At 43.5% G+C, this 27,605-nt stretch overlaps 1 protein-coding gene across 1 annotated transcript in view; it reads right to left on the bottom strand.

The window, feature by feature from the left end:
* dntt (deoxynucleotidyltransferase, terminal) overlaps nucleotides 1–25,738 on the bottom strand; it is an 83,320-nt gene extending 57,582 nt beyond the window's left edge. The window contains exons 1-3 of the mRNA XM_053875462.1: nucleotides 25,528–25,738; nucleotides 17,771–17,945; nucleotides 12,405–12,515 (exon numbers count right to left, since the gene is read on the bottom strand). Coding sequence (XP_053731437.1) covers nucleotides 12,405–12,515; nucleotides 17,771–17,945; nucleotides 25,528–25,715 — 474 coding nt within the window. The 5' untranslated portion in view covers nucleotides 25,716–25,738. The remainder of the gene's footprint in view (nucleotides 1–12,404; nucleotides 12,516–17,770; nucleotides 17,946–25,527) is intronic.
* Between the last annotated feature and the right edge of the window lie 1,867 nt (nucleotides 25,739–27,605).

Below are 27,605 nucleotides of genomic sequence, written 5' to 3'. Positions count from 1 at the left end.
TTTCTAAGAATTAGAACTGAGAATTAGAGCACTGTTTCATCAACCCTTCAAAACTGTTTCATGATACCTCATTGACCCATCACCAGTATACACTTATTTTCAATCTCAGTATTCAGCTGCTGCTCATACTGTACGCATGAATTGTATTCCTGTTCAGACACTCTTCTGCAAAGTGATCTGACTGCTCACACTCTAAGTCCATATACGACATGTCAGACTCTTGTGCAAGGTGCAGAAGTAGCCAGAAGAACTGGAGACTAGAACGGAAGAAAGCCAATAGAGAAACAAACAACAAAAGGATAGAAGTAAAGGGGGAGTTTTGGCATTGATGACAATAAAAACACCGATGTCAAATCATGAGGATTGATTCCCATGCTATTCTGTAGCTGTCTTCACCTGGTCCATCTCTTCAGATGTCCAGGAACTTTAGTTCCGCTAGGACGTGTTCCTGCCATTTAGTTATCATGACGTTCCCTCTGGGATTTCTTTCATTACAAACATGCCGGAAACCATCATAACCACGTAGAGCTCCATGATGTGCATCGTGTTTTCCACTTATTTCGATGTTTGTACTTTGTTTTATCACCTGAAATTTCCTCTTTTAAAAGACATCACAATTCTGAGGGCATGGTGCCTCTCATTTAACAGGAAACCCTGGAAAATAGTCGGTCGACTTGCCACAGGTTGAGGTGAATCAGATTGTGAGGCTGCTTCAATCGCTTCTCGTCGCAAAATGTTCATTTGATCAAAAAAAAATAATTCCAAAATAGTGAAAAATCAAGTGTCAAAAATGGGCCAAAAATCGCAGAGTGTATGCCTAGCTTTACTCAGAAGATTAGGGGCGGAGCTTGTATGGTATATGTCCATCATCACATCATCACCTTATATTTAACTGTTCAATGTGAAATGCATCTGGTTGACATAGTTATTAAAGATATTCTAGCTGCTAACTTAAGGAAAAAAATGAAATCAATTTTGGTGATATGCAAGTGTTAAGTGGCAATGGATTTTTATGATTTTATTTTGATTCATACTTTCATTTTCAGTTTGCTACAGTGCTGAATATGTCATCACAAAGTTTCCGCTCTTTTTAAAAATGCGTTTTTCTTTATATTCATGGTTGTTTTTTTTTTTTTATTATTTTGTCTCTCATTTGGCTCAAACACCTCATTTGGCAACGTCACTCTCCATCCATCTGTGTGGATGTTTTGTTTTTTTGTTTTGACAGGTTCTGCATCAATAAAAATACACCTGGAATGTATTGCTCTAAATTATTTCGAACATTCAAATGTTGCTGTTTGGATCATCTCAAATATGAATTATATGCATTTTATTGAGCCAAATGTCATCAGAAATGGCGGCGTCGAAGCCAAGTTTTTGCAGAGAAACACTGTTTTATAACCCTGACCTTTCGCTGAGATTAGATTTTGGAGTTTCACTCTCGAGCGACGAGAAAATAACAGTCTGACAGATGCTCGGAATGTGCTCCACCAAGATTGGACAGCTATTGCACTTGAAGAGGCAGGAGTGAGGACGTGCACTTCATAAAACAAATTCAGTGTCACACTTATCGCAAACACACCGTTGGCAGGGAACCGAACATTTGGCAGCCAGTCCTGCCGGGCCGCTCTGCTGATTTGGGCCCAAGAAGAGTGATAAGCTGCGATCCAATGGCGGGGAAACAAGCCACCGTGGGGGATTTGCTCCACCGGCGCTAATGAAACAGGTAATATGTATGTTGACTTTGGAAAGCACTCCAAGGGAGCGAGCCACTCCGTTTTGGCCGGCTGCTGCCGTGAAGAGCGAAATGTGTCTCCCACAAATGAAATAAATAAATGCACTCAATTAAAAAATGAAGCTGTTGTTTGCACAAAATATCCCTCTCATTACAGAAGGCTCATTGTCGAATATCTCTAAGCCTTGCCAAAAACCCTGAGGTGTATTTCTCCAAGCCTGTGTGGGTTATTATGATAATGCTGCTGTGTTTTGTGGGAGTTATTTTTGATATGCTCCACACTAGAATATGTCTGGTTTCCAGCCTCCTACGACAGGTTTCTCACGTGAAATGGCAGAAACCGAGGTTTGGTGCACTGTTCTCTTTCTTTTTTGGGGCATTTTTTTACTATAATCTGAATTAAAATGAAAGATTTGAGTCAGCAATTTATTATATCTAGTGCCAAATACTGTAGTTGTGAACTACAGCTTTGAACCGATCTCTGCGACCACTCTTTCATCTCTCAGCAGCGGCATGTATCTTTTGTTTTGCGGAGACATCAGGTAGTACTGTAGCACACATGGCGCAACGTCCGCATCATTGTGTGGCAAAACTCTTGCAGGTTATGGAGGGAAAAAGAAACATCCATTATCTGTTGTTCTGTCTCCTCACTTGTCCTCCTCCACATACAGGCTACTAATGTATCTACAGAAGATAGTGAAAGTTCGATGTGTGTGTCGCAGATGCCAGTTCAAAGGGAATAACTGTAATTCCATAACAGAGAGCAGCACACCTTAAATCCGCATTTTGCTTGTTCACAAAGAACATTTTGGGATTATATTTGTCACACTTAGCAGACTCACGCAGCGTTCTGGCACAGTTCTGGACCCCCGATGTGCCCCGTGTTCCGCCACCACCAGCGTCGCAAGGGATTTAGGAATCAGAGCTATCGCACGCCCTACTGTCATTCCTGAACCAGTCGCTTCACAGGGAGTGTGACGGGAATACGTCAAACTACCAGGCGAGATGCAGGGCAGGGATGGATAAGTTGAGTTGCCAGAATGTAAGAAGTGAGCTGCAGAAGAGTAGCAGCAAGCCAACAACAACAACAAAACAAACTGCAGAAAACGTTCCAAAGATACACCTCGACCTCCAGTATGGCTTCGCTGAGCCAATGTCTGAGCTGGAGCCAGTCCAAAACTGCTTTAAGGTAGTTTTAGCATTGCGCCTACGTTTCCATAACTGAGACTCACAGTGATAATGATCATCCCGGAGCAGTGAGAAGAGCTGCTGCCCTCAGGTCGCAGCCCAGATGTAGCTGTTAAGGAGACACTGTACTGAGTCCTGAATATGAGGAGATGCAATAACATAACCTGAACATGCCAGAAAAGGAAGAGATACAGAACATTTCAGCTCCGTCTTTTTTAAAGCTGAATATGAGTGAACTGGTCGAGGGAGCACTTGAGACGTAGGTGGCTAAAGGGCAAAAGATGTATGAGGCGGATACTGTTTAAAAAACATGAAACCATATGAACCAAACAATGATGCTCCTCATTAGAAACATAAAAGGGAAATATTTCTTTGTGAAATAAACCAGAAGAATATTTAGCAAAATTAGTATATATTTTAGCAAGTTGAGTCATGTCAATATTTGTATCAAATGTCATTCTAAAATAATAAAATAAAAATGAACTCATGACAATACCAGCAAAAAAATAAAAATAAAAATATATATATATATATATATAATTGTGTTATAAATTATTGCAATAATTTGTTTCTGTAAAACACAGGATGTGCAAAAAAATACAATAAAAGATTCCAGTGATTAAAAAAAGAATTTGAAAAATCTAAATCAGACAGAAAATGTCAATAATACAAAAGAAACTCATTTCCAAACTTGGATTCATTCTCAAATGAGACCGAAGAAATTGTGGATTTTTTTTGTATTGTTTTGTTTTTTAATAATATATATATTCCACAAAGAAAACATTTACATTCATTTCATTTAACCGGTATTAAACTCAAAAGCGGTCTTTATTCATTTGGGGGAGAGAATCCAAGATCGATGCTGGAGTTATCACTGGTGTTGAGTCAGGAGACAACAGCATGTTTGCACTGACATGGAAGTGGGGCTTTGGCTGCGAATGATTCTAACTTACAAACGTGTGACTATGCGGCAGCAGCAGAGGCTGGCTGAAGGTTTCCTCCTGACCAATCTCAGTAGAGTGGGCGGGGCCTGGGGAGACTGGGCCTGGGCATATTTTCGAACGTAAATATTTCCTAACAGACACATACTTTTGTGTTCAATAGCAGACCAGTATCATTTTAGAAGACACTCATATCAGTCAATGAGTTGCTCTGTCACACATTCAGGCTGCTTTTTCATTTGAATGTCCTTGTGCAGAACGTCTATGGTGGGATCCCATCTGGGTGGGAGTCTTCTGAGCAATTGTGCAGATGCTGATCCATGACAGTAATGAAACCAACAGAGTGTGAAATGTGAGATCTCATCTGCGCTGGACTGACGGGGAGTGAGCCGAGGTCATGTTTGTGCAGCGGCCTTCCTCGGAGGTCAGTGTAGCCACACAGACTCTCATCTGAGAAGCAGACTGTGCAGCAGCTCACCAGAAGAAGCGCTGACCCGCTTGCTAGGGCCCGTGGAGCGAGACCGACCTTTACCTCACAGACAAACGCACACCGCATGCAGCTCACACACGCAGCAGCGCCTCCTGCCCTGCATGCACCAGGGAGAAGGGGGCGAGAGGGGAGAGGGCGCGCTGATGTCCGCGCAGGTGATTCGAGGTGGGAGCCCAAGTTCAAGTGGGATTTTAACTGAGTATTGAGTCGCATCAGCACTGAGTTTTGTTTCTCAGCCAGGATGAACCGAGTCAAGGATCCCAGTTTGGAAAAGAATGGAATGTCCCGTCTGGGTTGGAGATGAGATCAGAGTCGGCTTGTTTTCTGACCAGAGTTTGAGGGTAGAGAGACAGATGCTCAGTCATTCAGAGGAATCATTTGAGGTGGCTCCAGCATCTAGTCATCAGGTCTGGATGTCTCCTCCCTGGTGGTCGAAACTGCCACAAGGCCCCGGGGCCGACACCATTCTCAAGTAGCTCCTCACCAAACACACTCTTGACCTCTGCATCTTTTCCACACTTCAGTGCGATGGAGATCGTGATAGAAACACAGAGATGGATGTGATATCAGAGGTCTCATCCAAGAGAGTTCTCGAGCCACTGCTCTCTTCATTTCCGAGAGCCTGTTCTCCCCGGCTGCTGCCGCCCCACCCGCCATGTTCGGGACATTTAACACGCTGAACGTGTGACAGGTAATTATTTCACGAGTTGCTGGAATTATAATTGTAGCTGTAACACACACACACACAGAGACACACTTCCGCGGCCCTGCTAGTCTGTCAACTGTCCTGTTATTGCAGCAGCCGCATGGCGTCATCGCTGCAGGCTCATGAGCCGCCCGTCTATGTGTTCGCTAAATTAATGAGGAGTTAAGACTGCTGGGGAGCACCGGCACCAGGAGACGTTGATATAGAGCTCCGATTTACCCCCCACCACCGAATATCAGGGCTGTGCCAGTGAGTCACGCTCGCACAGCGACCGCTTCGTTCTGTGCTCCACGAGCGGTCACGAAAACAGGGCAGGGGGGGGGGACCACTGGATATGAAACTAGATATATGTTCAAATTTGACATGGCGTATGGTGTGCATCACATCAAACCAGATTTTTTTAATCTTATTTTTTGTAAAACAAAAAATAATAATTTTTAAAAAGTATTTAAAACATACATGACACAGATTTGCAGAACAGGGGGAAAATACTTCAATGTTTAATACATTAATGCGATGATATTCAAAATTTAAAAAATACTTTAAAATACTTCATATATATGTGTATCAGTTTTATTTTTTTGAAATTTTCTAATAAAGTTGAAAGAAGGGGAGGAATAGAACAACAAATGTGTCATCAACACAACACATTCTTCAGATTTTGACTATTCTATTCCTGACAACGTTTGAGGTGGAGGTAACTAAATATGAAACATAAATTGATAAATAATTCAGTTGTAATATGACATATGGTATGAGGAGAAAATGAAAAAATATACGTTAAATGATGATTTTTTTTTTTTAAAGAAAAAAAACGTTTTCAACGTATTAACATGGCACGGATTTGTAGCATTGATGAAAAACATATTTTTACTGTATGAAAAAAAGACTTTCAAAGAAAAAAAGACGTTAATAATGAGCATAATTTAAAAAAGGATATGTGTCTGTTTATTTTCTAAAATGCATTACTCATTTTTATATATATTTCTTAAACAAAGCTGCAGGGAACATTGCACAAAACAGCAGCAAAAGTACAAAATGACCACATTTTTTCACAACTGAAAATTGATGACAAAAAAGCCTGAAACTCTCGTATATATATATATAAATTTTTTTTTTTTTTTGTCAGATGACACCAGCAAAACAAAAAATAATGATAATAATAAAAAACCTGAGAGCTAAAGTAACATGTATTAAGACTAAAAAGTGTATGATGGAACTGTAATTATTTGTTATTATATTATATTACTTGCAATTGTGTGTTGGACATAGTTCTTGTCCATTGACAGCAATTCCTTGTTTTGTATAAAAGACTATACATCTAATGTTCGGCAGTCAATTCGTGGCTCGTCTGTTTCACGTCTAAATAAATGAGACTTTGGAGAGAAGAGCGAAGCCTGTGCTGCTCCGCTCAACTTCCTGCTGCAGTTTAAGCAGTAGATGTGAACTCCCCGGGGGGACGGTGGGAATCGATGTCCTACATGTAAGCTCCAGTGCTCCCCGTCTGTGATGCCGGATCTATCGATACGACCCTTGAAGGGAAGCAAATTCAGGATGTCTCGCCTCCTTCATTAGTCCGGCTCGCACCGCGTGTCCGTGCTGCCATAGAAAAGGAATTCGATTCCCACCGTCAATCAAACCAGACACAAACCTCCATTTTTTGGGTTGAGTTTATCCGGGAAAAGTTGTGTTGTCAAGCATGAAGGAGAGGCGGGGCGGGGCTATCGGCGGGAGCACGGAGGAGGATATCGATTGTGTGTTGCTGCGGGGAAAAAAGGGCAGCGTGTGATTGACACATCGCGGGGTGCTGGTGTGGATGACTCTTCTCTGCTGCCTCCTCCATCAACACGTGCTTCCCCCTGTTAAGATGGCTGACATGTCCACGCCCTCAGGGGACGTTTGGTCTGATTCTCAGGCGAAATTTCTGCGGAAGCACCAGTCCAGACCATCACGTCTGAGGATGTGTTCGTTCAAGATGATGTTGCATTTCACAGCAATATTGCAGGGAACTGCAACACTGGTGGACCAGTCACCTTTGAAGAACTTATACAAATACAAATATTTACATATTGAATATATCTCACACAAGAGCTTTAGTTTAAATAAGGTGATATAAAAACTTGAATATAGTCACCATCATGATTTATGTTGCTATTGTCAAACTGATGCAAAACAAACAATATTTTGTTGTTTAAATGCATGTATGGGTCAGTCATGTACCAAATTCATTCAAATTGAAAACTGTGGCTTCTTGTGGCAAATATTCTTATACATTAAACTGCTATTAACTGAGATTAATTAATCACAAATCACAAAATTAACTAGATTATTGTTGGTAATCGAATCCCCATATATATATATATCGACCACAATCCGTTCCAGGCGGCCGTTCGAGAAGCGAATTGTTTGAAATCTGAATGGATTTTTCCCATTACAATGAATGGAAGAAGAAATAATGTGTTCTGAGCCTTAAACTAGGCTTTTGTAGGAGTGAAAGTAGAGTGTCTGCTGCAGGTGGCTGTTCCTCTATGTGTGTGGCCGCTGCATGTGGGAGGGGTTGCCGAGTGAGTGACGTCTCTCCAGAAGTGAAGAGGTGCCCGGTGCGTGTCCAGCTCTGAATGTGCGCTTCTGTGCAGTTTGGCTGTGACAAAGTCATAAACCAAGTCACGCTCTGTCCCAGACTCGCCTCATCCCTGTCCCAGCTCCAGCCCACAACAGGACATCAAACCCTGGAGTGGAGCTCCAGCACCTCCCCTGTGACACTCTACCACGGTCCAGTGTGGAGACAGGAAAGGTTTTACACCTCAGTATGAAGAAAAAACAGCCAGTAAAAGGAGCTAACGGGACACGTCTGCATACAGAGGCTGCGTCATACACAATAACAAAGCGCCTCGTGGGTCAGCTGATCGGTCTGCACACATTATGTTTTTCCGCTTTTTTCGGGGGCGTTCGAGTTCTGGATTTTCGTTCGAAATCTGAAGCAAAAAAATCTCAAAAGAAAGATTGAGGCACCACTGTATATAGCAAAGCACTTTCCTAGTTGGTGGGGTCCTCACTGACACACGGACACTAGCAATACAGCTGATTCTGATATCTGATATCTATCCAGGTCCAGTGTTACTATGCCTGTTGCCGAAAGAATGTGACCGGTACTGCAGCTCTGTCACTCTCTACACCTACCCACCAGCGTGCTCTTGGCTTGAGGCTAAGATTTAGCCGGTTTAACAGAGACGTGGATCCTAGTTGCCCCTGCTTCACTTTCTGTCCTTATTTATCCCACCAGGCCGGTAAAGCAGCGCCACATTGACTGTGCTGGTTGAAGATATCCGCTCCGATATGTTCCCCTGATTTACTGAAATGTTAATTGAGAGGCTATTAAGTGATGAGAGAGGTAAAAACAACAATGTCAACTGTGTCGTGTTTACACATTAGACATGTACTAAATCATTACGGCGGGAGCCAGCAGCCCGCAGAAGAGATGAGGGATGTTTCCCCACCACAGATCAATAGCCGACGTCTCATTAGCGCAGCCGGAAATGTAGCACGACATCTTTCCGTATCATGTTCTCACAGACGGCTGCAGTCGGGAGGGACGTCTGACCTTTGGGTGTTTGGTTCTCGTGCGATTCTCCCTGTTGCAAAAGCGGGTCTTTCTGATCAACCGCTGGTGTCGTCTCCAGCAGGACGCCTTCATCACGGGGCTGGAGAAGCCACATGCTTATTAAGGAGTTCATGCCGCGGAAAGAAGCGCTCCCTTCCAGGTGAGACGTGCCAAGGTGCGCACAGTTATTACAGCCGTCGTTCTTGTAGGAAGGGACGTGGCCGCAGCCCTGACGCCTCACAGGCCCTGGGCTCTGCTTAGTAACTCTTTGGGAAAGTCATCAGCAGGTCTCCACGCTGCCACAGCCACGCACCGTCATTTCTCATGTTTCACGCGGAATACGCCACTCGCAGCATGCTGCTCTGGCAGCGCAGCGATACAAATGAATGGCACCAAATTGTGTTTTTGCTAATACCCCTCCGTTTTAATGAGATTCCTGCAGGTCAGTCGGTGACGGCTGATCTGATGGTTGACCAATTTAAATAGGATTACTTCCTACATGGGCTCGGATATTTATGTGTGCTGGGAAACATGCTGTCTATTGCATTCAAGAGTCATTATTTTTCCCGCAGGATAAATGGAACACATTTTGTAAATAGATGTTTGCTCTTTTCTTACTGTTGAAAAAATCATTTTCTTACTCTTCATGGAAGCCTACGGAGGCCTGGAAGGGACATGCATGTGTTTATTTTTCTTGGATGCGACGTGCATGACTTCCCACGATAACAATTATCTCAAGATAATTTTTATTTCGAGATCATTTTTATCTCGAGATACAACCACAAATATCAGCGCATCCGTAGCTGCCTCTCTGGAAAAGTATTATAGACATCCTCCTGTAGCCACTATGTTTCCCATGGCTTCGTAACTGATCATCAGTTGTTCTCAGTCACTGTCTAGAAGTCAGAATATAGAACAAGTCGCTGCGCTTTAAGGATCTGATAAAGTGCGTTTTGCTCGAAATAATACCACATGTGGCTAAGGCGTATAGATGATCCATGTCATGTCATGAGTCACGCCTCAATGAAGTAAAAAGCTGATCAACCACTCTCGGTCCATGACGCTTGTCCTCCTACGACATTTAATCGCAAAATCTGATAATGATGAGATAAGAATTATCACCAGACAACTGTTATCTTGAGATAACTGTTCTCCCGGGCTAAAAAAAAGCTAAGTCATGTGTGTGACATCCAAAAAAATAAACACATGCATGTCACTTCCGTACTACGAGGGCTGAGTAAAACGTATAGCTTAGCCACATGTGGTATTATTTTGAGGAGAAGGCACTTGATCACAGCGTTAAATGCGCACAGACTTTGCCGTCCGCAATATTCTGACTTGCAGACAGTGATTCACACGTTGACGTTACGAAGTCATGGGAGACGTAGCGGTTACAGGTGGATGTATACAGATGCTTTGCTAGAGAGGCTGTTGAAAATACTGCTGAAAAAAAAATGTTGCTTAAGCCCCGCCCACCAACAGCACGCCCACTCTGCTGTAATTGGTCCAGAGCAAACCCTGCTAGATTGTGTTGAGACATGACTCAGGTCTGAGTCTGACACTTACAGCATTAAAAAAAATTTTGTATTATTATTTTATTTAGATATTGTTGTGTCAAAAAAAGAAAATGTAACTATTGAATTGAACATTTTTTCCAATTCTCCATCTGAATTCTGCCGTTTTGCACGTGAATGAAACAAGTTGGCGCGCTCTCTCCAATATAACGTAACAAGTTATTTGTACAGAAGTACATTGTGTTTTCGTATATTGAATTTGTATGAGTTATTAACCAGGTGACGGCTTGTTCAAGTCGCCTAAAATACCCCCGCTGGGTTGTGGGAAATTCACATTTACAAACAGTGAAAAATATCTTTTTTTTCCCCATCACCGCCTTCCAAGATCACAGTGTTTTCCATCCTCCGTTTGGACAAATTTGAACATTGTGTTCATTAGAATTCAGCCATCGATGACTAATCCGCTCATCAGAATGGCGCTCGGTATTGCATCCTAATTTAATCACTGCTCTCCAGGATTAGCGGGGAGGTTCATTGTTTGTTTGACTGATACATCGTGGCCCTGCGGGGATCTATTGTTCCTGCTTCCTCGCTCGTCTAATAACACAAGTTTCCTTTCCTAGCAAACGCCGCCGTCATCCAAAGCAATCAGCGGCAACAACACTTCAGGGACTCTATTATTCTCCCTCAACGCCCAGCAGATGGCGGAGGGACAGACTCGTGGCAGCTCGAGGGGAGTGTCACGTCTGTCCGTCGTCCATCTTGGTGCGGAGAGCGGCGCCTGGAGGCTCGTCCGTGCCAGCGCGGTGCCAGGGTTGCTGGGCACGTCAGCTGTCGCCGCTGCAGATGCCGCTCCTTTGCAGGTTCACGTATTTGGCGGGGAGCGGTGTCGCACCGCTGACCAGCCGTCCAATTAGAGCAGAACAGATTTTTACATCACAAACAGGTTGGCCTCCGGGGGACCAACGTCACGCAGACATGAGACTTTTTGGCCTCGGAAATCTCCTCTTCAGATACTTTGATGTGACAAGAAAAGAGCCGCGCTCGTCGCACCACTTCAGTGCTGTCAGACTGTTTTGGAGGTTCAGGGGCTTTGACGGAGGCCACTGACCTTCGACCATTCTCTTGGGCTGAACATTTCCAGACACCAGCTGAACAAGGCCAGCCGCGAAACCTTCATGGGCCAACGTTTTAGCGTGTATAGACGGCTGGGTTGGGGAGCAGTTTACTGCCCAATATTTCACAGAGCATAAAGCTCAGTTTGTGAAACTGATTTCCCTTTGAATGGCCCATGATACTGTACATATATAAATGACCCAAATAAATGGTCCTCAACGTGACGCCAATTCAGTTCAGTCCCACCACTTACCCTACAAGTCTGGACAAGGCCGACAAGTTTCTAGTAGTGACGGGTCGATGAGGTATCCTGAAACAGTATTGGAGGGTCGATGAAACAGTGTCCTAATTTCCAGAGGCCACTAGATGGCGCTCTTGGTTTAGAAATGATGTGAGGTTTTATTTAATTTGTTGTTCAAGTCCTAACATTATACAGCAGATGGTGCCACCTGGTGGCCTCTGAAAACCAGGTCACTGCTTCATGAAACCTCACCTACCCTTCAATACTGTGTCATGAAACCTCATTGACCCTTCAATACTGTGTCATGAAACCTCATCAACCCTTCAATACTGTGTCATGAAACCTCATCGACCCTTCAATACTGTGTCATGAAACCTCATCGACCCTTCAACACTGTGTCATGAAACCTCATCGACCCTTCAATACTGTGTCATGAAACCTCATCGACCCTTCAATACTCTTTCATGAAACCTCATCGACCCTTCAATACTCTTTCATGAAACCTCATCGACCCTTCAATACTGTGTCATGAAACCTCATAGACCCATCACTAGTTCCATTGAAATATCAAGCTGAAATATCCTAACATTGGCGACAGGTCACGGCAGGTTGACCAATCAGATCCGCGCTTTTACAGTACCATGTTCATTCATTGACTCACAGGCCCATTAGTAAAGCGATGTAAAAAAAAGAGCAACAACAGTGCCACCATCTGATTCCTTCAAATAAACAACTCAACACTAAGTACCAAATAAAAATCAATGAAAACCATAGCATGGGTGGTGGTTGGTTGTTTTGCTTCAGATATTATCTCCTTTTCCAAGCAGGTCACTGTCAAAGCACACGCTTAAAGTGGAGAATGAGCAGCTCACCGTGAAGATATCATTTTTATTTTCCAGGCTTGTCTGTCTCTGACAGGCATATTCAGAAACGCTGACCCCTGGGCTGAGCTGGGTGGCTTCTCTGGTGGCCCCGGGAGGCTCCTGTGAACACAGACGTCCATTAGCTGCAGTAAAGGCGCTCACGTGCTAAGGACACCGCTGAACCTGTTGACTAGCGGGGTTAAACGCGTAAACTTGTGAGCGAGCAGCAGGACACGGTGAGTTCAAATTGAATTATATCGAAATGCTGCCATTTGCCGCGGAGGAGTGACCGCGAGTCTCCAGAGCCAGCGGCTAATGGCACTCATCTCACAGTCTGGTGCATGAAATCCATTACAGCAGTGAAACCCATGGCATCACAAATCTGCTTGCCATCATCCAATTTGCTTCCTGTAAATTGCCTTTTCATTCTGCGAAGAAACGGCTCCCAATTTGTGACATACGTGTCAAAAGGATTACCAGCGTTATAATAACATTCTTGCCGACAATTAGGTGTCACAAAGGGAACATTGTGTCCATAAAATTAGTTGTGGATTGGATATGATACAGGAGCGGCAGGATGGGAGATTGAAGCCGCGTAGCGTTTCTTTTTTTTTCTTGAAAAAGGTAATGAAAAGACGGAGAGGCTGTGACGCCGCTGGGCTGAATGCAAGATTCCGAAATATAAATTCATCATTTTTCTTTTTTTTTTCGTGGCCAGAAGCCCATCCTGTTCTCCGAGTGTGAAAACTTAGTTGCTTGGCTCAGTTCTCGCAATCTGAATAGAACCCACTTTCCGCACCGTGCTGCTCTTTAATACATAATATAAAAGAGCTTTTCCATCACTTTTCCGCCAACTGCGCATTAATGATTCATCTCACCCGACTCCGGATTGTGCATTCGTGGAGATAAATGTAGTGGCATCAGCATCTTGTGGTTGGGTTCCCTTCATCCGCTCTCTTTTTGGAGCGACACTAATTCTGTTAGAGGTTTGATCCCCAGTGTGTTTCCTAACCCAGTTTGCCTGCCCATTTTGAAATGTGGCTTTTGTCAGTCTGCAACTGTGTGTCACTGGATCTTTGGAACACGTCAGTTACAAGTGTGAGGTCAATGGTCAAGCTGTTGCTGCGGTGAAGCCATAAAAACTTCAGCATCTGTCTCTATCGCAGCTTCACCTGCATGTTCCAAACCATCAAAGCTGGCAGAGAAGCTGAAGGCATCTGGTAGACTTTCAGTGAGGAGACCTCCTCCCACCATCACCATCACTTCCCCACCATGGCTTCTTCTTCTTCAGATCAACTTCAATTGGGGGGAATTGTCAACAAAAGCTTTTGGCAATGACAAAAACGATGATATTATTCCAATATATCTTTTTGCAGGAACGTCTATCAGTCACATTTACAGAGTTACAGAGAGGTGGAGGTATGAAGGAGTGAAGGTGAGCAGCAGTAAGACAAAGTACATGTGTGTGAATGAGACGGAGCCAAGTGAAGGAGAAGTTACAGGATGCAGAGATAAAGAAGGTGGGGATTTAAAGTACTGAGGCTCAACTGTCCAGGGCCATGGAGAGTGTGGGAAAGAGGTGAAGAAGCAGGTGCAGGCAGGGTGGAATCATTGGAGAAAAGTGTCAGGTGTGATGTGTGACAAAAGGGTGTCGGCAAGGATGAAAGGGGAGGTGTCCAAAAGGGTGGTGAGGCCAGCAATGTTGTATGGTTTGGAAACAGTGGCACTGAGGAAAAGACAGGAGGCAGAGCTGTAGGTAGCAGAGATGAAGATGCTGAGCTTCTCTCTGGGAGTGAGCAGGATGGATAGGATCAGAGCACATGTGCTCAGGTGTTTAGGAGACCAAGTCAGAGAGGCTAGATGGAGATGGTTTGGACATGTACAGAGGAGAGAGAGACAGTCCATTGGTAGATGAAGATGTTGAGGTTGGAACTGCCAGGCAGAAGGTGGAGAGGAAGGCCAAAGAGGAGATTGATGGAGGTGGTGAAGGAGGACATGAGGTTTGTAGGTTTGAGAGAAGAGGAAGCAGAGGACAGGGTGAGATGGAGGAAGATGATCCACTGTGGCCACCCCTGAAGGGAGAAGCCGAAAGAAGAAGAAGAAGAAGAAAAAGAAGAAGAAGCAGAAGGATATTGGAACTGCCAGGCAGAAGGTGGAGAGGAAGGCCAAAGAGGAGATTGATGGAGGTGGTGAAGGAGGACATGAGGTTTGAGAGAAGAGGAAGCAGAGGACAGGGTTAGATGGAGGAAGATGATCCGCTGTGGCAACCGTTGAAGGCAGAAGCCCGAAGGAAAATAAGAAGAACTGTTGGATTACAGTTGTAGTGCCGTGCACTGCCTGAGGGGGGCAGATGATCTCCTTTTTTAAGAGCTGAGAATGTCTCTGGGGGATTTCAAAACTGTTCTTCTTTAGCCTCAAACATGTAGGCGTCTTATTTTTGTCGTTTGTCGATGTCTTATGGGACATCACAGCTCTTCCGTCTCGGCATGTGGTGATAAAGGGCCGGGACAAAGTAGGGAAAGGTTCAGATGTCATTTGACAATCGCTTTCTCTTCTCAAACATTTAAAGAGCCAAAGCATGAAAATGCTAGAACTGGACTTAGGTTAGAAAAGGTTACAGGAAGCCACAGCGTTGCCCTCGAATGCTCCTGTCACGCCGTCGATTTCTCCTGAGTCTATGGCTGCTAAAGTGGTGGGACTAATGGGATTGTTTTCTGTACAGTGTTGGGGGATGTCGAGTTGAAGGACCTGCATTGGAAAAAAAAAAAATAACAAAGCTACACTGAGTAAAGATTATTGGTGTGGTGGGAGCTCATGCAGGAAAGATTGGCTTGGATGGTTGCGTGGTTGACTTTATGTATGGACGAATGGTCAGATAGTTGGATGGAAATATGTTTGGTAGGTTTATGGTTTGTGGGTTGGTACTTTGATGGGGAAATATGAGAAAAGAAATGTCCTCACAGGTCATGTCTTGGTTAACTGGATGGAAGAGTAAGGTCATGTGGGGTTGCAAGGATCTTTTTATATAGAATATATCATTTATATAATGTATCATTATCAATGTAGGATCTATTTACTTATCTTCACATATATTTTATTTATTTTGTCATGGCATTTGTTTATATATGATGGGTATTTAATGTCCATGTAATGTTAAGAGAAGTGGAACTGTGCTATTTTTGTTTGTTTGTTTGCTTGGACAGAACAGTGCTTCATGTTTACAGTTCTGGTCACGCACCACTGCACACAGCAGTGCCCGAGTTCAAGTCTGAAAACGCACCAGCCTGCGATATTGAGTTTAGAGCTTTGTGCCTCAAGACTTTTCTCTTCCTGCCGCCGTGCAGCGTATGACAAGCATTAGATGTCACTGAAGTAATGTGCTTCATTTCACCGCCAACCATCTGCTGAGATGATGAGTGGCCGCCATCACCCGCCTCTGCTCAAGGTCTGCTGCCGCCGTCATGTTCGTCTCCGTCACTTGGAGTGAACGCAGGCCACTCAGGTGAGTAAATGCAATCATGCATGGACACTAAACAGGGCAAAGGCCATCACTGAGTCTTCTCCGGAAGGTCACTGCGATACACAAATGTGTCTTCAGTGTTCCCCATGCAGAGTAGAGCAGTAGCTTCTCTGCTAGCAGCGTCGGCTTGTTACCTCCCCACGCCAAGCTTGCAGGAAAAACAGCATTTCAAGGTGTTTGATGCTTAAAATTCTCTGCTGACTTGCTTCGGAATATTTATGACTGTATAACACGGCGGCTTTCCGGACTATCAAGAGGAGCCACGGGCAAATGTGCCCGAGCCTGGCGAGGGAATCTATTTTGTCTCGACATTGTAGCTTCTTAAATGGATTTATCTCCTCAAATAACAACAATCCAGTCGAAGAGACTCGCACACATGCCCTCACACTGTGCTGCAGAGGACGTCACCTCAACAGGAGGGTCAACATTTTCGGCACTTATGACGCGCATGTGCGCTGAAGCAGAGGGCTACAACGTGGTGGCATTGCCAAATTTGGTTCTATTGTTGGAACTGATGCTGACCATTTTTTTTATATTTCATTTTATCAAAATTTCTCTCCAGACTCTGAAGGGAAACACAGTCCAAGGCTATACTGAGTCAAAGCTCACTCTCTCCCTCCATCCACGATCGTCTTCCACCACTTCCCTCGAGGAAAAACTGAGTGTCCGTTTCTTAAATTCTGAATAAAGTTATTCTTGACAACACATCGTCACTCCCAAAATGACGAAAAGTAACTTGAAAATAGTTGCTTTTGTTCGCAAATTTTTTGGCTAGCTTTGTTGATAGCTTCTGTTGTTAGCATTCCAGGACACGTCTATATCTGTAACCATCCCACATGGACAGAAACCATCGTGATATTTGATGAGCCAAAACTGTAACCATATTTAAGTGTGGTAAATGGATATTTAATAGCAATGTTGCCTTGCCTTTTGACAAGTGACATGTTTTTTTTATTTGTATAATTATTTATATATTATATTTATATATTATTATTTAATTAATTTTATTTATTTCATTTTTTAATGATTTTTGTTTTTACTTTTTGTTTTTTGTGCTTGGTCCAGAGGTGGGTGGGAGAATGGACAGGGAGGGAAGTGGTGGGAGGCGGGGAGGAGTTATTGTTTTTGTCTGTGTCTAACTGTATTCTACTGTTTATCCGTTGTTGTTGCTGTCTCTAAAAACGAAAAATAAAGTTTGAAAAAGAAAGGATATTTAAATGGTCTTTTATTATTTTGGCTTTTGCTAGTAAAACAATAGCGCTTCTTCAAAAATATTGCTTGCAGTATGACACATACAATATGCACAATATATTGTGTGGCCCCTCCTGCATCGGGACACATATCATATCTCCAGATCCCCACCCAAACACCAGGAGGAGAGTTATAGCCAAAACGCTGTCTTCACCCCAGAGAGTGGAATTTCAAGTTAGGTGTAAGAAATGTATGCACCTTGTGCGTGATATTGTACACTGTATCTTTCTGTGTTCTCAGAAATGTTTTGGTTTCTTGGGACCCTGATGGGAGGCTGATGTGTTTTCCCGCGACCTCCGCGCCGCATCGTGGATTATGATACAATATTGCTGTTGTAATAACGGTGAATGTCTACACAAGGTCTTGCTGTCCGTGGGCAACCACCATAAATTTGCACAAGCATATACAATCATGTTGTCCCGCGGAAATAACTTCATAATATGTATGTATGAGGAATTATTCCATTAACTTTATGTCTCTGCCATTTGTCTTGCGCCGGATGTTTCCTTCGTGAATAAATGCGATGAAATACAGCGCCAGTATCCTCAAGCGTTTAGCTTATTGCGAGCTTGACGGTTCTGTCTAATATATGATGCGCACGGACCTGAATGAGGTGTCTGGTCTCCACGGCAACCGGATTCCCGGCCCTCATGCTGTCAGTGAACCAGCTGATGTGCAGCACTTGAGCCACGGAGGGACTTTTCAGGTTACAACCCTTCAGCCAGGACCAGAGAGACGACGCGTGGCTCTCCTCCGACACCACGTGAGTGACATCATCGCTGCAAGATATGGCAGGGATCAGGGTCAGCGTTCGCCTTATGACAATGTAGATTTATAACAACACCATAATGCACCAACGCCAACCATGCACCAACGCATCATGTTAAATAAATATGAAGTATAGCATTCAGTTGTGATGGGTATCATGAAACTGTATCATGTAACTTTCAGAGGCCACTAGATGGCGCTCTAGGTTTGGGAATGGTGTGAGGTTTCATAGAATTAGTTGTTCAAGTCCAAATATTTTTCAGAAGACAGCGTCATCTGGTGGCCTCTGAAAATCAACCCTTCAATGCTGTGTCGCGAAACCTCAGCTACCCATCACTACTAGCTTTCAGTGATGAATGTTTACATGACTAGTTCATGGTGACGTGGGAATGAAAGTCGGAAATAAAAAGGGAAATATAAGAGGAAAAACATTCTTAAAGGGATTTAATAATAGAAGATAATCAATTTCACAGGGGAAAAACTTTAGAAATCTATGTATATATATTAGAATAACCACTAATAATACTTCAGTCTGGCTGAAATGACTGGTCAGTTATGATTCTAGGCTTTGTGATCTGTGAATAAAAGAAAAATAATTTGTTTTTTACAAACTTTAAACTTATTAAGGAACTTTCAAGGCTGTGGAAACTTTGAAATGGAAAAAAAAATCTCAGCACAAAAAGGAATTCGGGAATTAAGGTGATGGTTAAAATCCCAAAATTGAAATGAACTTCAGGGTTCGCATGCCTTGTTTTTACTACATCGATGAGTGAGGGTTGTGACAGTTGTGTGCCCCTGACGTGGATGTAGATGTCGGTCACATAACTTTCCTGAGTGAAGCAGAATTCATTGCTCCAGGTTTAAGAGTGCATTAGCATTCAGCTTTGTCGAATGTCGATTAACAAGAAGGGAATTTTAGGCTTTTAAGTTTGGTACTTGCTTGAAGTGCAGTGTCATATTTGTGTCTCCAGTCTGGTCCGAGCATGGCCAGACGTTCTTCAGGAGTCGGTGGTTTCTGAATATTAAGCAGGACCTCCCTGACGTCCCAGGAACACTCAGAGGAATAGGATATCTACATGGCCCCCCAGTCGAACCTCCATCTCTTACAGCAATAAGAAATGTATGAGACAAACCAAGCGGTATATTATTTCAAGGGAGGCCTACAAAATAGTTCTATCATGCTTGAAGAAAATTCACAAGCCTCGCGGCAAAGTTCCCACTCTAGGTTTGTTCAATGGAATCCACTGACAACTGACGTATGGAACATAACTGTCTGTGTGTGTGTGTGGGCTTGTTTATTCTACTTTGTGGTGAGCAATTCTTGACAAAACACCATCCTTGTGAGGACTGTGTGACTTTGTGGGGACATTTGGCTGGACCCCGCGAGGTTAAGCCTCAATTTCAGGATGAAGAATTCAAAATAACTGGGTCATTTTAATTGGGTTTCAGTTTGGTTCAGAGTCCTGGTTAAGGTTAGCCATGTGTTTGGGACGGTTAGGTTTAGGGTGAGAGAGTTGGGGAAAACATGAAAGTCGATGAAAACACCCTAGATTTTTAGCACCTTGGGCTCCATGACAAGCTTTGGTGCGACCAACTTGCTTGTGAAGCAGTAAATAGTTACACACACTATGTAAATATGTACGCAAGTCCCTTTCTTGCCTAGTTCCAAACACCAAAACATTGCTAATACCAGTGGAAGCCAACCACCAGGTCATTGTGCACTACATTTTTTTTTCTCTTGATACATCGTCTGTTGGAAGCCAGGGCTCATCTTCAGACACCCTGCCTCAGCAACCCAGCAAAGGTTGATCAAGCCTCAGCCCTAGCAGCACTTGGCCTGTGTATCCAGGCCCACCTCGAGGCCTTCTCCGTCCTCTCTTTGCTACCACCTCCTTCTCTCTTCTCTCACCTGTAAAGCCAAGGACACGTAACATCCGACTTACTTAGACTTAGACTTTCTTTATTGTCATTTCACAAAAACATATCACTGTATTATGGCAACAAAATTTCGGTCTGGGGCCTCCAGTTTCCAAAAACAAAAACTATATGTCCAAAATAAATAAATATCAGATAAATACAAATATATATAATAATATTATAATATATATAAACTGTATTGCAGCTATTGCTACGACCAGCTCAACATACGTCCACACATACTTACGACCGCGGCCAGCAGATGCCAGCCAATGCCAGCAGATGCTATTTTTTTATTCAATGTCTGGCAACATAACGCAGTTACGGCAGCACAGTATCCCAGCATCACACTCTCACACAGCAATCTACCACTATAGTAGTTCCTATAACCATTGCGTCTATTTTGAATGGCATCTGACTTACTTACTTTCCAGTCCGACGTAGTTAGTTAGTCGGAAACTATCCCGGTCATAAGTCGCATGATATGTGAAAAGTATATGCTCTGTAATGTGTCAAACTCGAGGCACAGGGGCCAAATCCGGCCCACAAGTACTTTAAATTCCCATAATACTAATTCAAACTCACTAAATTAATGGACTGCTACACCAAGAAAAGGGCGCTCATGCATGTTCATTCGTCTTACAAGAGTCTATAAATGCCCACCATTTATTTGGAAACTGGACTATAACCAAATGATAGGAAAGTCAGTTGAGGCGTGTCCCGTGTGTTATAAGTTGGAAACATGGTGGTGCTAAAGGTAGCATCTGTTATTCAAGGGGAGGCTGACGCAGCATTCTACTCTGATCAAGCTATTTCCTGAGAAAGGAGAGCCAGTTGGAGACTGTTTAGTGAATATGCATTTTGTTCTCCCCGGACTTGGAACGCGTTTACCATTTTGGCCGCTCAGATGATTGAGTTTGACACTGTTGATCTCCGACATGAACCTCCTCCCTTCAGTGGAACCCATTCAACCAGTGCCTCCTCCAATTCCTCCACAAACCCTCCCTGCAGTCCAAGTTGCAGCGCTAAATAACTCTGCCCCAGTGCGGGTCATCTGGGGCGCTGGGTTTTTTAGAGCGCGTCCCTTCAGAGATGCTTAATTGGCGGAAATACCAGAGAAGCAATTCCACGTCCACATAAATCAAAGCGATAAGGATGCTCCCAGATAAACACGCAGAGGCTTCCAAACCTTTGTCTCTGTCCTGCTGGACTGGCTGCCTCTCATAAATAACTATGACTGATCTGCGTCGAAGATCGCAGAGGTCGCCATCACCATGTCGGGGTCAAGGTATGAGACATGCGGGGATTTAGATCTTAAGTACAAAGAGAAAAAAGAATTAGTCTTTTTTTTTCCATTTGCAGAGGAGAAGAAATTCTGAGCTCAAGTCAACAGTGACTCACTGGGAGATATGACACCAACCCACAACAAGATCTAGCTTTCTTCCTTGAGGTTTATTCAATAAAATAATCTGTGCTGAAAGTGATGTGAACAGTTGACCGTTGTAAATAACCTATAAAATGATATATTTCATCCCTGCATATGTTTTGCCATCCTTTCCCAAAGGAATGTATTCAGTCACTTCAAATGATGGACCTATATATACATTTCAACAACAAAATATTGTTTGTTTTGCATCAGCTTGACAATAGCACAATACATCACGATGGTGGCTATATTCAAGTTTTTATATCACCTGATTTAAACTAAAGCTCTTTTCATGTCTTGAAAATATTTGTATAAGACTTTCAATGATATAAGAATTTCAAGTCCATTCAGAGTAGTGGAAACCCTGGACACTGTGTAGTGAAAAACCTCCCTGAACAAAAGCAACCAGATGCTTTTGTTTGCTTTTGTTCAGGGATTCCTCCATGTTTGTTGTTGTTGTTCTCATCCTAGCTGCCACGTGTCTTGTGCATCAGTGGGATCAGTATTCATTGATCTGAACACTTTTGTGAGCAGCTCCTTTGTACAGTGGAATCAAGTACTATAAGACGTGTCGACTACAAAAAGGTATTCTAAGAGAAATATCATTAGAGAAAAGGACAACATATTCTCACTCCCATGGTTTGATATATTGATGTTTGCAAGTGGATTTTTGCTGCTGATGCCCAAGTCAGTCCTCAATGTGGCATGTTGACAGACACTTTCTATTGGGGCACATGTTTCGCCTACCTGGCACCCCATGTGGAGGCGGGGCAGGAGGTCGGGGTTGGCCATGGTATGGTATCAGTGCTGGTCACTTTGACTGCACCGTCAGCATGGAGAAGAGCCACATAAGGTGTGACATGTATGTGATCTGTGACATATATTTGAGCTTCTGGTTGTGTCCCCCGCTTGGACGGAAAAACTTTTACTCCACTGAAATACGTATGTTTCAACATGCAACGCAGATGGTTGACTTCAGACACAAAAGTCTGCTAGCAAACATGAGCATATTGCATCATTTGAGTCAGGGTGGAACAGAATAGCGCAGTAAGGTGAACACGAGCATCTATTCAAACACAAAGTGAAAAGAAAAAGAAATGCACCGCGAATGAGTGGAATGAATATTCAATGAACTATTAGGGTTTAGCAGCCAAGTCTGCCTCGCAATGTGAGTGTGGCTCATCAATCTCCCGAAACAAACATGTCTTTGTTTGGATGCATGTTGGTGTCACACTCCAAACCAGTGTGTGTGTGTGTCTGAGTGAGTGTGTAGCAGCATCCTTCATTATCCACACCGGAATGCGCACGTTACGTGTGGCCATATGCTCGAGGCACGGCGCCCGCTAGGTGTGTAGGATCAAATATGTGTGGTGTTGCAGTGACAGTGCAGCTGATATCACTTTTGTCAGTGTGCAGTATCGCTGTCAGTTTGAGGAAGCCACGCTCCACTTCCTGTTGTTGCTCTCAAACTCTCGTATCAAGCCGAGTGTAACCGTAGTCGCGCTCAAGCTGTGTTTCTGGGAATGCTGCCACGATGGCCACACTCAGACGACACACAGCGCATTCGGTTGTGTACTTGTTTAACACACTGACGGGGACCTGCTCCGACCATATTTTATCAGTCAGTTCATTTGAGCTTTAACACAATTTATTCAACATGCCGTCACGTCGCCGGCCTCAAAGGAACCCGCCAGCAGGGCGTGGTGGATGTCACGCCGAGGACGTCCACTGAGCTCGCAGTGTGAGCTTCGAGATTTAAAGATACTTTCAAGTACGCGACACACAAAGGATGAAGCCGTGCTGCTTCCGTAATTAGCGCACAATAGATGATTCATCGCGGCAAACCAAAAGTTTGCCTTCGCTGAGACAAAACTTCAGCAACTCATTATAAAGTTTGGGAACTTTAAAGCAACAAATAAGTTGTGCTCTTGCTGAATCAGATGAACTTGACATATGAACATCAGCTGAGAGCGTCGCCCCTCCACCACTTCACTACTGAGCTCCGTCCACAACCTTCTGTAAAGCAGAGAAAAGTTTAGTGCAGAGTCATGTGAGGTGACTTAAAGAGCGGCTGTGTTGCCTCCTATGGAAGAAATTCCCCGTACAGCAACGTCAACAAAACTTTGTGTATCTCATCTGAATATGCTTGTCTGCGCCCGCACGCAATTGAACACATTTCATGCTTCAATTCTGGCAGCGCGAGAAAGAACAATGGTGAAATTCTTACAGGCAGATGGACACAAAAATGTGAAAGCATCATGAAGCACTGGGCAAAAATATTGTTTTATTTCCCCCCGGATTATACAAGAGCCTGTGAAAGCAACGCTGCAAAACAAAGAGGTTCCCTCGCCAGCTCACCTTTCTGGCTGTTGTCAGCCTTAAAATTTGCATTTTCTCAGCTAGGAAATTGATCACCGTGTAAACAGTAATATGCTTTAGTAGAAGTGGGTGAAGGAAGAAGAAGAAGGAGGAGGAAGGTGCTCTCACTGAATAGAGGGGATAGTTTAATGAAGGGAATGCATTTGCAGTGCGTTTGAACCAAGTGTGGGGGCAGCATCTGGAGCAGGGCTGGGCCACTTTTACTTTCAAATGAGCCGTTTTGTTACTGCCATTTTTGTTGCTTTTTGTTCATTTTTTCTGTTTGTTTGCTTTGTTTGAAAACATTGGAAAAGTTGAGCTCCTCCCATATTTGAATAATGACCACCGAGAAGTAGGTTAGTTTTGTTTGTCAGTCTGTTGTTAAAATTTGTCAAAATAACTTGAAAAATTATGATCGGATTTGAATTACATTTGAAGGAAATGTGTGAAACGGGACACGGTCTGTCCCATGAATTCAGTTTTGGGAGTGATCCGGATCACCATCTGGATCCAGGAATGTTTTAAAGGAGTCTTCAGCATTGGGAGATTTCGTTTTCAAGCGAGACTTGCTTTTGGATCCAGGAATTTTCATGCAAAGGTCGTGTTGGAGGTGGACTTCAGATGCTTGGCGTATGTTTTTCTATTTTTTTAACTGAAACATAGTTGCAAACATTTAATGAACCCAGTGTTAAACAAAGCAAAGGTACAGAGACGGAGGTGTCCAGTGAAAGTTCAACACAGGAGACAGTTGGAGCAGCTTCCAGACAAGAGGTGGTTACTGTTGTCAAGAGGTGGTGACTGGCCAGTGCTGAAAAGTGCCGCAACAAGGAAGCTGAAGAGCCCACCCCTGATCTTGAACCTTACCAATGGTCTTACAAAGCTCCTCTAGCTCTTCTCTCCCTTAGAGCGTAACGTGAGTCATCCAGCAGACTCCAGCGACTCAAAAAGAACTTCTAATCCTTTGAATTGGCAGAGGAAATGGTTTATAAATGGATGAATTCCTAAACCAGGGGGAGGCTCAGAGGCCCACGATAATCGAGACAGTTCTGTGTATAAAAGTTGATGCGAATATAAACAATGGTTGTGTCTGGAAGAAGTGATCTAGATGTGTCACCGTATGCTAAAAATAGGGACTAGGTTTGTGGCAAAACGACCATGCCTCCCACTCCCACGTACAGGTGTGTCACGCCCCCTCGGCATCTTACACCCCCAGAGTCTCTCTATGTTGTGGGCACAGACTCAAGTATCACACTTTCTCTTTACATTTAACAAACTGAGGGAGAGGAAATGTTGGAATCAAACACTTTTTATCAGTTAAATGTTTCTCTTTTTGTCCACACTGACTGACAGTAACACACAACTCAACATGAAGGACCTCACACAGACACAAGCTTACACACACCAGTACACAACCACTGTCAAAAGTTGTTTGCTATGCAATAATGTAGGCACGTCATAAGATGGACATACAAATGTTCTATAATTTATCATGTAAGGTGCTTACAAAATGTTTGAGGAGACGCAATAAAGAAATTCCATCTACATGAGGGAACACAAAATGTCAAGACATAAAATAGTATATTGCAATGGTTTAATTGCAATATATATATATATATATGAATTTTAATTCATACTATTTATTCACCTTTAAAAAGTGGCCTCATATTTTCATTGCAGACAGCTATAAGCAACAGAATGAATCTTTAACTTCGAACAGTCTCTGCGAATTGAAAAAGAGTTTGTTCAAGCATGAAATGATCCTTTCATTAAAGAGGAGGCCAAAATGTTCCGCCTGGCTCTAACTGCAATGAGTGTAGTGAGAATTGTGTAGTGAAGAGTGAGTGGTGATTGGGTGAAAGAAAATTAGTATTTTTCACAAGACATTTCCTCACCTGAGATGGTCGTCCACAATGAAGCCCTTGGACCGGGCCAGCTGTGTCAGAAAGCGCCTCCTGCTGTGTCCCATCTTCCTCTCCACCAGGTACAGCCTCACATCTTTGAACTTCACCTCCTCACGTCCAGGCGCTCCGTCATCGACCCGTCTCTTCCTGGCGCGCGGCACAATGGGAGCACGGAACATTATTATCCTGAAGAATGGGCGCTGCGTGGATTTGGGGCTCCTCTGGACTCGTTGTTCACAAACCAGGCCACTTTGGTCCTGTCCCTGTTATTTATCTGAGACTTGCTGTGTTCCAGGACGTCAGCTGCGCCAGAGCTGGTGAGAGTTGGCAGACAGGCACAGTCTGGGAGCAGGTGTCGATGATTTGGTGTTTACCAAAAAAACCACCTGCCTCGATCACAAAGAACGATGTGAGGGAGACAAACAAAAAAGAAAAAAGAAAAACAGCAAGCCTGTGAAAGTATAAAACATCTCTGTTTTCCCTTTTGTGAAACTCTGACAGAAACAATTTAAATAAATGTGGAAGTTCCTCCAAAGTATTCTGAGTTTCTGACAGGAGACTATTTTTAAATGAATTGCGACTCTTCTCTTCTGACGCGCTCAAGCTTCCCAAACACAAGCTGGACACATTTCTGGCAGATAATTTGGTCAAATTCCAAAAAAGAGAGGCCCGATATTTAGCTTCAAATGCCTGTTACAGAAAAATATACTTGAATATGTTCCAGTGAAAATGAAAAGATATTATTACGTTGAATTGTTAAAAGTACAGTTCACTTGTAAACATCGAGACCAATATTTCTTTGCCCTCCTTAACCATCCTTTCTGTTCCACCTACTCCAATTTCAGTAACTAGTGATGGGCTTATGAGGCTTCATGAAACAGTTCAGCTGAGTAGGTGGCGCGCTCAGTTTAAAAATGATGTGAAGTTTCATTTAAATGGCTGTGAAAGATTTTTGAGCACCATCTAGTAGTCACGGAAAAGAAGGACACCGTTTCATGAAGCCTCATAAACCCATCACCTTCAGTGACTTCAGTTCTGGATCAGCTTCAGGGCCACGATATGGTTGGACATGGGGAGGCTAAGCCACGCCCATCTCCCTCCGCCTCATGAGTCAATGATGTTATTTTCCGATATGCCAGAGACCTCACATATGATGTCGGTGAATTTGAAAGATACGTTGTAACGCAGAGATAGCACTGCTTTTAAAGCCGGCATCGAAAGTTACTTTAGATTTTGGCTCTACAGAGTCAGCGTTTAACAATGTCAGCTAATGTTAGCCATCTTCTACCTTCGATAGTTAGCGCCAGAGCAGTCGGATTCTGCTCTGACATAAATGACCTGCAGTCCAACACAAGCAAATAAATCATAATAAACTCAATAAACGCACATCACTATTTATCATTTACATTAAGGTACAGCATATGTGTGATCCAGAGCATGAGGCAAAGTGGACCAGAAAATGATTTTGCCCCCCTTCATAGACTCCCATTATTTTTTTCTGATCTTAAGTCCCACGAGGGAGACTTACAGACGCCACCTTGACAAGATCCAGAGCCAACTGACTGCTCTGTAGCAGTGGTCAATAGAGTGAGCTATAAAATAAAGATCATTATATTTGTGTGGAAGCATCTTCCTCCTCAGCAAACAGTGCCTGTACAAATGTTCCCCCTTCAGCTCACAAGCTCAGTGTGAACCCACCACCAGAGGGTGGATCCAGGTGCTCCACCAGGCCTGGCACTGGGACTCATCCCAGACTAGGACAACCTGTCTGACTGATGTTCCCTCAATGTGACTCTGTCCTTCTTAAACCGTTTGCCAAATCTAAACAGCTTCAATGTGCTTTGGCTAGTTTCTATTACTATACCTATTAGAATATCCATTCTATCGTCTTAATGAACATTAAAATAATAAAAAAAAAGCTACTTGAATTCCACCTCCTACCTGGAGAATTGTGCTGGAGATGATGAGGAAAAACTCACTTTGCTGGCTGGAGTTTCTCCATCCGCTGGGATGAAGCTCGCGGTCAGGTCACCGCTCACAGCTGTCCTAACCAAGTCCACTTTCCCATG

The sequence above is a fragment of the Synchiropus splendidus genome, chromosome 9, assembly GCF_027744825.2.
Source record: "Synchiropus splendidus isolate RoL2022-P1 chromosome 9, RoL_Sspl_1.0, whole genome shotgun sequence".
Classification (NCBI taxonomy): domain Eukaryota; kingdom Metazoa; phylum Chordata; class Actinopteri; order Syngnathiformes; family Callionymidae; genus Synchiropus; species Synchiropus splendidus.
This window is presented reverse-complemented; position numbering and strand designations above follow the sequence as displayed.